This window comes from Panonychus citri, unplaced genomic scaffold (assembly GCF_014898815.1).
Source record: "Panonychus citri isolate SS breed McGregor unplaced genomic scaffold, ASM1489881v1 Contig00092, whole genome shotgun sequence".
In the NCBI taxonomy this organism is placed as follows: Eukaryota; Metazoa; Arthropoda; class Arachnida; order Trombidiformes; family Tetranychidae; genus Panonychus; species Panonychus citri.
The window spans coordinates 1,082,374-1,093,603 of NW_026515497.1; the positions used below are offsets into that span (position 1 = coordinate 1,082,374).

The 11,230-nt window shown below is 31.4% G+C and overlaps 4 protein-coding genes across 4 annotated transcripts; 2 read left to right on the plus strand and 2 right to left on the minus strand.

The window, feature by feature from the left end:
• Positions 1-106: 106 nt before the first annotated feature.
• Positions 107-2,762, minus strand: LOC128387632 (oxysterol-binding protein-related protein 1-like). Its single transcript, XM_053346857.1, has one exon. The coding sequence runs from the start codon at positions 2,607-2,609 to the stop codon at positions 366-368; it is 2,244 nt and encodes a 747-aa protein (XP_053202832.1). The 5' UTR covers positions 2,610-2,762; the 3' UTR covers positions 107-365.
• A 499-nt stretch (positions 2,763-3,261) lies between these two features.
• Positions 3,262-5,281, plus strand: LOC128387635 (UPF0692 protein C19orf54 homolog). The gene is made up of 3 exons (XM_053346864.1): positions 3,262-3,827; positions 3,905-4,026; positions 4,120-5,281. Exons 1-3 carry the CDS (start codon positions 3,559-3,561, stop codon positions 4,668-4,670), a joined length of 942 nt encoding a protein of 313 aa, XP_053202839.1. The 5' UTR covers positions 3,262-3,558; the 3' UTR covers positions 4,671-5,281.
• A 138-nt stretch (positions 5,282-5,419) lies between these two features.
• On the plus strand, positions 5,420-10,223 carry LOC128387633 (WD repeat-containing protein 20-like). Its single transcript, XM_053346860.1, has 4 exons — positions 5,420-5,916; positions 6,786-6,968; positions 7,544-9,082; positions 9,190-10,223. Exons 1-4 carry the CDS (start codon positions 5,608-5,610, stop codon positions 9,274-9,276), a joined length of 2,118 nt encoding a protein of 705 aa, XP_053202835.1. The 5' UTR covers positions 5,420-5,607; the 3' UTR covers positions 9,277-10,223.
• A 13-nt stretch (positions 10,224-10,236) lies between these two features.
• Positions 10,237-11,123, minus strand: LOC128387637 (uncharacterized). Its single transcript, XM_053346866.1, has 2 exons — positions 10,941-11,123; positions 10,237-10,831 (listed from the first exon to the last, which is right to left on the minus strand). Exons 1-2 carry the CDS (start codon positions 10,981-10,983, stop codon positions 10,641-10,643), a joined length of 234 nt encoding a protein of 77 aa, XP_053202841.1. The 5' UTR covers positions 10,984-11,123; the 3' UTR covers positions 10,237-10,640.
• Positions 11,124-11,230: the final 107 nt, after the last annotated feature.

Consider the following 11,230-nt stretch of genomic DNA (forward strand, 5'->3'; position numbering starts at 1 on the left):
AGATGATCACAATTAATTACAATTAATTGTTACCTTGATTAGTTAAATCACTAAATTAAAAATTCATTTGAGTTTATCTTTGTTTTTTGACAATTTTTGATTCTGATTGTTAATTAATTGACACTTGGCTTTTATTAAACACTTGGAAACTAATTAAAAGTTAATTAAAACCTTATTTTGATTTACTTGTTGATAATAAAATAAAATAACAACAATTAGTTAATTGTCGCTTCTGGAAGTTGTGTATGCGTGAGTGTTAATTATCACATTGAATTAATAAGCAATTATTGTTGTTGTTTGTTTTCTGAATCACAATTGATTTTAAATTAATATTATTAACAAAAATATATTATTAATTTGTGTTATTAATTATTTGACAATGATATTAATTGCTCTAATTGATTAGGTGGGTTTTCATTGGACTGAGTTAGAGACACTGATGATGTTTGAGATGAAGATTGAGCCTTAGATGATGATAAAGACGATAAAGATGATGGAGCTTTAATTGTTTCGGTTAATTGAGTATCCATTGGAAGAGCTGAAGGTAAGGTCAATGATTTATTCAATGAATTTGATAGTGTTTCCGTTAAAATATCATCGATAGTTGTATCAGCGGCGGTAAGATAGGCATTGAAAGCTTTAATCGGATCATCCATTGGTAACAATAAAGATTGTAATCTTTGTTGATTAGATTGATTATCGTTAATAGCTTCTGGGTTTTCTTGATTATCCTTTAATTTGATTATTCCACTGGCACTATCACTGGTCGATGTTGATTCACTACAAGGTTGATCAATAACTGAAATATCATCTTCATCACCGAAAGCGTCAAAATATTCATCAGCATCGGTCTCAGAAAATGTTAATCGTGATCCTCGGCGAGCGGTTGATTGGATCAGGGAATGTTCAAATTCATGGTGTTTTCTGGCCAATACTCGGAGTGATTCCTCGAGAACTCGAACCTTCTCCTGGTCCCGTTTAGCGAATAATTGTCGAAGTTGATCTTGTTTGGCAAGTAAAGCGATACAATCGGCCAGGGAAGCGCTTGTATGACTTCCGGATTCCATTAGGATGTTGAGGTGAAATTTAAGAGTAGGCCAATAATTTTTCCACTCTTTATAAAGCTCTTTGGAAGTGGAAGAAGAACTTGACCCACCACCACCAGCGGAAGAAGAGGTACCACCATAGAAATAGGAACCAAAACCTTTCGATGGCGGTGGCTCAGTTTCGGCTTTATCACTATCGATTCGTAAAAATGCCATATCCTCTTCGAAAAGTTGAACTAGCGCTTTAATGTGCTTCTGAAAGATACCAAGATGAGCTTGAGCTGAATTAATATGAGGTTGAACAGATTGAGTTGAAAGAATCTCTCTTAATTCATCTTCTCCGTCATTATCAACTCGAACTCCATCTTTAAGAAATTTGGTCGCATAATCAATATGATCGGTAATCGCATTGATCCACTTTTGCCGATCAAGTGAAGTGTTTGAGGTAACTGATGATTGTCCAGTTGACTGAGGAACAGCAAGTACAGTTCGAGTGTTATCAGGAAAGAAAATGGTAAAACTATTCTCATCTTTAGAATTTGGTTTGACTACAGCTGATTCCAGGTATTTGTAACCTCGTCTTTTAACACCGGTACTTGCATCAGCGAGGTTAGAGAAAAACGAGAGAACTCCTCTTTCCAGAACAGCCCAAACATTACGTCGAACCAGAAATTTACCTCGACGAGCCAATGGCCCCTCAAAACGACTGATCATACATTTGGCCAAAGTTTTTATGTTCATATTGAATGTAACTGGTTGAACATTGAGAAGTAATTGTTTTATGTGGACCGATGAGGCCAAAGAAGATGCGATTCGATCACTGTTATTCCTTATATTGGGATCGGTTCCATTTTGAAGTAGGAAGACAACGATTTCCTTATGATTACGATAAGAGGCCCAATGTAAGGCTGTATTTCCAGCTAAATCTTTACAATTAACATTAACCGGATTCAAATCATTAAGCAATTCTTTAACAGTTGATAGATCACCGTCTCTGGCTGCTCTTAAAAATTGAGCCTCTTTCCTTTTCATATCATTACATTCAGCAGCCAATAGAGCTTCCAATATCTCAGAATCTTGGCAAATATCTTTCGGTGTTTTATCTTCAGCATTTTTAATGAAAACATCAGCATCATGAGCCAATAAAAGGGTAACTATATCCAATCGACCAACGTATGAAGCTTTATGAAGAGGTGTATCTCCTGAATCGTTGATCACGTTAACGGAAGCCCGATGTTCCAATAAGATTTTAACCACCTCATAGTGACCAAAATAACAGGATAAATGAAGGGCTGTCCATCCATGATTGTTTTTCTTTTTACCTTTACAATCAATATTCAATTCAATTGTTCCACCTTCTCGAGATGATAATAGCTTACGGACCATTGATAGCTCACCATTTCTAGCATAATATAGAAGAAATTCTTCTCCATTTTCCAGATCTTCTAGCTCATCAATATTGACACCAACTTTGTTCCCCTCGTCATCAATGTAATAATAATTTTCCTCCAAAGGTTCACCACCAGAACAAACTTCGCCCTCAATAATATCTGAACCATTCATTTTCGATACAGTAAAAACACCGTTGAAACACAAGGAAGAAATAGTTAATTGACGTAAATATTAAAAAAAAAAATTTGATAAAACTCAGTTAGAATTAGAAAGATTGAATCAACAATTTAGTAAACAATCACAGGAATAAAACAAATGTCATCAGAAAGAAACAAAAATAAATAGAATTTATTAATAGTTAACTTACCAAACGATAGATGTCACTTATTTCGGTCGAGTTTTTTTCCTTTTAAATTTAAATTAGATTTAAATCTTTGCAATTAAACCGATTAAATTAAATTAAAAGTCAGTTTAAAATCAACTAATCAAACAGGTTAAATAAGTTCAAGTATTCAATCAGCTGATTGTGATTATTAAAAAAACAAAACAAAAATGAACAAGAAAATTATTCTAATCAAATTATCTTAATAATAATAAATTGAACAAGTTTAACTTTTAGTTTACACTAATTGTTGATCTGGTTAGAGAGGAGAAACACTTGGCAATTTAAAGAAATGATTAAAGATTTCGGTTAATTGATTAGTTATAATTAAAGTCGAATGAAAAAAAATATCGAATTGATAAAATTTGAGAAAAGAAGTATTAGTTCAATGGTCGAACACTAGATGTCACTAGAAAAAGAATTTTTGTTTTTTCGGTTAAGACCAAAAATTCATTTGAATGATTGAATTTTTTTCTCTCGCTTGTTATGTTTATATTTCTCTTTGTGATTAATTGTAATCATGGAACCGGTTAATTAGTGACCAATTTTAATAGCCGATCAAGTGTCTTTCTAATTGTGTTAAAATTAATCTGGTAAATGTTATAGTGGATGAGTAATGTGAGCACTTTATTGGTGTTGGTTACAAGAGAAACAACTGAACTGAATTGAATTTCCAAAGGAATAGAATAAATTTCAATTTGAATAATTGTAATTACATTGGAATTTTCTTCAATTTTGATGGCTTTCAATCCTCAACGATTACCCCCTCCACCTCCACCTCCACCGCCACATGCTCCATTTCAATTGATTCGTCGGCGAGATGCTTACCTACAGATCACAAGGCCTTCCTTTATTACTCTTCCCATTCAACATGCTCCAGAAGAATCATCAACTTTAATTTGGAAACTTTTGTCTGAATCAAATGCATTAACCCGTTACGATGATCCTGATTACTATTTATTTTCACGTTATAATCAAACAATTTCCATCACCCAAGAAGGACCAACGTATGTGTTGAACTTGTAATTTTCTCATCTTTTTTTTTATTAATCTGATCATCTCTTTATCCTTAATTCCCTTTTAGATGTGGACTAGTTGCCTTAATGATGGCATTGGATTGTCTTGGAATGTCAATACCAGATTTAAGTCAAATTTTACCAAGAGCTAAACAATTGGGCTATACAAATCATGGAGAAATGTACTCAGGTAAAAGTTGGAACAAATTTTCACACCTTAAGCATCGATAACAATGTTGAAAGAAAAACTTATTACTTTTTTGTATTCTTTTCTTATTTAAAGCTCTTAATCTTAGCCAACTTGTCGGTTATTTGGTACCCAATGTTCAAGGAATTCATGTTAACAATTTATCTGGACGAAAATCTCAATTCATTGAACATTTATCTTCAGGATGGCCAATCTTAATTCCTTACGATTCTGATCGTAATCATTATCCATGTCAGGCTAATGGTTATCATGCTCATTGGGCTGTTATTCTTGGCTATTGTATTGGAATGAAAAAGCCTAAAGAGATGAATATTGATAAAATATTATCTCTCTGGGAAAAAGATTCTTCTCACCCTAATTTGTATCACTTAAATTCACCTGATGATGCTTATTTATTGCGAGATTTTTTTAACACTCTGTTAAACAATTCATCGCAATTATTTCTCTATGCTAAACAGGGTAAAAGTATCAAGGTTCGTCTATTTGACTTTGATCAACTTCTCAAAAGTAATCATAATCTCCACTCAACTGCTCCTTATTCAACTCGAGATTTACTAATTCCAGAAGGTGGAGTTCGAGCTGGATTAAGTGATCAAGCCATTTTAATTAAACCAAAAAATGTTTGATCTCATCTCATTTTCATACCAACTAACAATTAACAATTAACAACGACAACGACAACAATTAACGTTAAACTAACTACTACTACTACTACAACTAAATCAACTCATGTTTAATATTCCATTAATCAATGAACGAGTTCATTTTTGAATAAAAATAATTTAAATCACAGAAAAAAAAACTTTTTCATCGAAAACAAAAAATTCAATCAAAAAAACAAAAACAATTGAAAAAATTGAGAAAAGAAAAAAAATGATTAGTTGAATTACCGAACGTTAGATGTCACCAAAAAGCGAATTTTTTTTCTCTCTATTTCGGTTCATATGAATGTGAGAAATTAAATTTTTATTTCTTCTCGTTGGTATTTTATATTCTTGTGATTAATTGTAATTATGAAACCGGTTAATTAGTGTCCACCTTTAATTACCAATTAAGTGTCTTTCTAATTGTGTTAAAGTTAACCTGATAAAATGAAATAGTTGATAAGTGATGCGAGTATTTTATTTGGTTACAAAAGAAACAACAACAACAACAACAAGAATCAAAATATCAAGAAAAAAAGATTGATGAAAATATTAATCATCTAATTAATGTGATTACAATTAAAGGAGAAAAAGTAACTCATCGTTAGGAAATAATAACCTTACCACAATTATCTAAAATCATCATTGATATTCTAAAAACAACATCACCAGCAAGAAGAACCTCAATGAGATTGATATTCTAACATATAAATTTATCATCATTCCAAGAAAAAAGAAATCATCAAACAGTATCACCATTATAAATAATATTTTCTTTTTATTTTGTTTAATATCTTCTTTTTTCTCTCTCTCTATCTTTATCTTTCTCTTTTACCCTCTTGATTGCTGTTGATTGTTTACCTTATTTTCTTTTGTAAATTTGATTGTTCCACAAAAGAAAAAGCAAAATTCTATTTCAATGGCAATGAATTGTTCATCAGCTGGTGGTCAAGATTCGGTTCTTGGTGGATCCTCTTTAAGCCCTTTAACCATTGGAAAAGAGGATACAGTTAAATGTCAATTTATCACCCGAGAGGGAACATACAAATTGTCCAAGGGTGATAATTGCAGAACCACTGTGGTGGGTTATACTCCACCTTCACCCCAAACCAATACACCGGTGAAATGTTCATTTGTTCATATACCTTCATCTCCATTCAATGGTGATCTTATTTGTTTCAATGTTGGAAAGGAATTATATGTTTGCAATTATAAGGGCATTAAGAAGGTAATTATATATTAATTAATTTCTATTCTATTCTATTCTTCTCCATCTCTCTTAATCTATTCTCTTTGCCTTTGTCAATCTCCATTTTCCACCAGTAATTAACCTGAAGGAAAAAAAATACATCAACTATCATCACAATTTAACTCGATTACAATTATATTTTTTTTTCCTCCATCATCATAACCATTATGATTCCTTATATTCATTATCTTTTTCTTGGATCTCTTTTCACTTTCTCTATTAATATTAATTTAATTCTCTATTCTCATAACAATTTACTTTTCTATTCAATTAATCATCTTATCAACATCTCATCATATTTTGTTCTCTCTCTCTCTCTCTTTATTATTGTTATGATTTATCCTTTTTCGTTTCCATTTCAATTGTAAATACTATTACATCTCACTCATGGTTATAATAATAATAACGATGGAGGGAAAATTTTTTAGCTCTAATTGATTGATTGATGATGAGCGTTTAAATTGCTATCATATTTTTGATTGAAGAAAAGATCATCTTTTCACCGCTTAAATTGTTGATTTAAATGTAGATGAAAAGTATATAACAAATGATGAGAAATTAGTGTAATCATACAAATGAATGATCACAATAAGTAACATGATTATTTGTCCATTTCCCTGAGAACTGGGCAAACAAAATTAACTAATTATTCATGAATTTTCTTGTAATTTCATCTAATTGTCATTTTTTTTTCTTCTCTTCCTTTTTCCTTCCTATGTTGACGATGGTTCCATTGACTGGTGAAACAATTACAATCAACACTCACTCATACACACTCATCAATAATCAACTGATGATTTATCCTGCTTACGATTGGTTTGACAATTCATCTTAATCATAACAATTAGGCAACCGATCTCAATAATCCCATTGACAAGAGGAGTTACAAAGGACTTTACCCAACCTGCCATGATTTTAATCAAGTCAACATTTCCTCTGATTATGTTTATTTACTGGTTGGCCTTTCTGCTGGTCAGATACAATTAATAGATCCAATTAAGAAAGAAATCTCTAAATTGTATAATGAAGAGGTAATTTAATCAATGGGAATACAATATCTACACTTATAAACAAAACATGATTATTGCTTCTGGTAATGGCTGATGGTTAATTTAACTGTTGGACAATTGAACAGTTAAATCATTTTCCAAGGTTAATGTAATTCTGTTGATATTGTTATTCATAAAATGTGTCATTTAGCATTTTCAATGATCATGTTAATCATAATAATCTGATAGAAACTGTTTATTTTCAAGTTATCATCTGAATATAAGAAACAGCCACAAACCAAACCATAAGCAATTATCATTTTGTTTTATAATACAATCTAATTAATTTAGATTAATTCAATGTTTTCATTTCTTTGATATTAAACATCATTATTAATCAACTAATGATGATGTAAATATCATTGTAAAAATGAAACAATCAACAAAGTCCATCCAATTTTCCCAATCACCATGATACATATAAATATGAATATAAATTGTCTTGATTATATTATTACCCTTGAACCAAATTCCATGACAATCTTTCATATTGATTACTTTTAAATTGAGAAAGTCGATAGCAATTAACTAATTGAAATAATGTTTTCTTTTCACAGAGAGCAATTGATAAGACAAAAGTGACTTGTATCAAATGGGTTCCCGGTTCAATGAATCTTTTCCTGGTTTCTCATAGTAGTGGACAATTATATGTTTACAAGGAGGATCTTCCCTGTGGATCAACAACACCCCACTATCAGATGTTTAAACAAGGCGAAGGATTTGCCATTTACACGTGTAAAACTAAATCAACACGTAATCCACTTTATCGTTGGGTAATTGGTGAAGGTTCAATTAATGAGATTGCCTTTTCACCCTGTTCCAAGTACTTGGCCACCGTTTCTCAAGATGGTTTCCTCCGGGTTTTTAATTATGATACCATGGAATTGGTTGGTAGAGTGAGAAGTTATTTTGGTGGTTTATTGTGTGTTTGTTGGTCACCAGATTCCAAGTTTATTGTTATCGGAGGCGAGGATGACCTGGTTACCGTTTGGTCTTTACATGAGAAACGGGTTATCGCTCGAGGTCAGGGTCACAAGTCATGGGTTAGTGTTGTTGCTTTCGATCCATATACAACAATTGTAAGAGATACTGTTGATAATAGTGGTTGTAACGTTCAATCAGCTAATGATGATAATGAAATAACATTAAGAAATGATGTTAATGATTCAAATCATTTACAACCAAGTTCATCAACATCAACAATTAAAACTAATCGTAGTTCACCAATATCAACAAGCGAAACAAATTCAAACCATTTAACAACATCAACAACAACAATTACAACTTATCGTAATACTGTTAATAAATCACCAATAAGTAATAACAGTAATAATAATAACTCAACATCTTCATCAATTATTACTTCATATCGATTCGGAAGTGTTGGTCAAGATACTCAATTATGCCTTTGGGAATTAACGGAAGATGTAATTAAACAACCGGTCGGTCGTTCAAGAACTAGTATATTATTACACAGTCCAACAAGTGGATCTAATCAACAATCATTATCAACACCTTCATCCATAGTAATATCATCATCATCATCAACAACAACAACAGCAACAACAACAACTAGTTCAGGTCATCATTCAAACCAATTAACAAATTGCTCTAATGCGGATAAATGTCAAAATTTACAATCACCATTAGTTACCAATTGTTTATCAAATAACTGTAATTACCTTGATCCTGGAAGTGTTTACACTAATCATGTTGGTAATACTTTAGCACCAACAGCAGCCGTTCACAGTACAAGTAGTAGCAGCGGTGGTTATACAAATAAACATGGAGATGGAAGCGGAAGTGGGATGACAACTTTAACAAAAAAGGAACACAAAAGAAACTTCAGTCTCGCCTCTCGTAATAGTGATAAAAACAGTCTAAATAAAACTAGTCATAGTAAATTAATTGATGATCCAATCAGATTATTAGGGACAACAATTTGTCCTCGATTGGATGAAGTACCGTTACTTGAGCCGTTAATTTGTAAAAAGATTGCCCATGAACGATTAACCTCCCTTGTATTTAAAGAGGATTGTTTTGTTGCCGCTTGTCAAGAGGGTTATATATTTACCTGGGTACGACCAAGTAAATGGGTAAGTTAATTTATTAATTGTGTTGAAAAAAAATTTATCCTCATTTATGTTTAAAGCGTTGATTTAATTTCTAATTTTCTTTTCTTTTTGTTTACCATTTGTAATAGGAAAACATGCAAATCGCCCCAAGTCCAATTCCAAGTATCGAGGAAGAGTCTGCAATGGTAGATGAAAATGAATCAACAGTGGTGTGATTTTAACAATTAACTACAATTAAATCACCAAAGTACTGCACAAACCAATGAAAAAGAGCATTAAAAACAACAATAGCAATGTATCAATTTACACCAGCAACACACATACACTGAAAATCCTTAAATTACCAATTGAATGTCTAAAGTGGATATCATTATATTTAATTTGATTTGGAATTGAACCAACAATTAACAACTTTAATCATTATTATCACTATTATTATACAAGCAATGAAAATCTCGTTTATATTTTATATTTAAAGTGCCAGAAGCTTAAATTGAAAAGCCGATCATCATCATTACGAGTTTGAATTTGCAAATTAATTAATCTTGTGTCACACACTCACATTAATTGGTCACAATAATTAACAAAGAAAACAAAGCAATTGTATAAATACTGGATTAATTAACTGTAAACAACAACAATTCACCTTTTTCACAGTCGATCACAAAACGGATTTTACCACAAATACAATCTCATCATCACCACAATCTCACTCAAAGCAAATTGAAAACAAAATAGCAATCACAACAAGGGAATGTGCTAAACGATGATGAGACAAGGAAGATGCCGAAAAGAAAGAGAAGACAAACCTAAATCATTAACCATCACCATCGTTAATTGTCACAAATTTAAAGGCAAAATTAAATGCTCACACCAATCGAAATGGAAATCGACATGGAACAAAAAGTCGAAACTCTCTCTCTCTCTCATTTCCATCTTCATCTCGATCACCTAACACTCGGGTTGACACATTAAGTGCTTGTAATGTAACAACCCTTGAAGATAATTATGCCAATAAGAAAAACAAAATTACTAAATCATCATCATTTTCTTTTGTAAATTGTAACCTCTTTTTCCTAGTCTTGTTTGATTCCACACAACCACATCTTACACAAAGAGCTCTTGATATTTCCAGATATAAAAAACACTGAATGGAAAATGATTTAATTGTCTCCTTGATTGTTTAAAGTTGATTTTAATTACCTGTCAAATGTCAATTTACTTTTACAGTGTCAAATTGGTTAGGAAAGAAAGTGAAATAATAATTATTTTACACGTCAGATTGATGATTGTTAAAGAAAAGGAAAGGAAAGGAAATTATTGTCATTGTTAATCGTTGATTAGAAAAGTTAATTAAGGGTCAAAAGTATTTTCTTCTTGAGAGACCCAAAGTCAGGGGTTAGTTAATTGTTGTGTTCAAGATGAAGATTGATTTTCTTATAAGATGAAGAGATTATGTCAATTACGCTGTCGTGTAAATCGGTTATCGGTTGTTGATTGAAACATGGAAAAGATTTTTTATGAGCTATTAACAGAAATTGATTATGATGATGATGATTGTTAATTCGATTAAAAAAAATCAAAGGCCTAATAGTTTTTCCAACGATAAATATTTCCAACTGTCATCTTTTAATTTCTCAGCAACTTCCCTCATACTTTGTAATCGTTGTTCATGTAACAGTTTCTCCAATTTATCTACATCTTTGGATACTTGATGATTATCTCGAGCCATTTGAGATAAATTTTTGGTAGCATCTTGAAGAGAATTGGCTATTAAAAACAGAATAACAAATGAAACAATTTAATTGTAAGAAAAATTAACGAAATTTTGACAAAGAGAAAAAAAAATCAACAAAAAGCTAATCGATCAACTACTTACCGGTTGTTTTATTTTTACTTTCTTGAGATGATCTTCCAGCCATAATGATGATTGTGCTCGCCCAAAACAACGCTGCCAAAATTAGTAACAATTAAAAACAATCAAATTAAATATACAAAAACCACAACAATTAAATTAAAAGAGGAAAAAAATTTCAACATTTTTTTTTGTTTACATTTTAACCGACTGAAAACTGTGCCATCTGGTAGATGAAAAGTTAACTAATCACATTTCCGTTTTGAAAGATTTTGTTTTTTTAATTGACAATTAAAGTTAATCAATGTGATTGC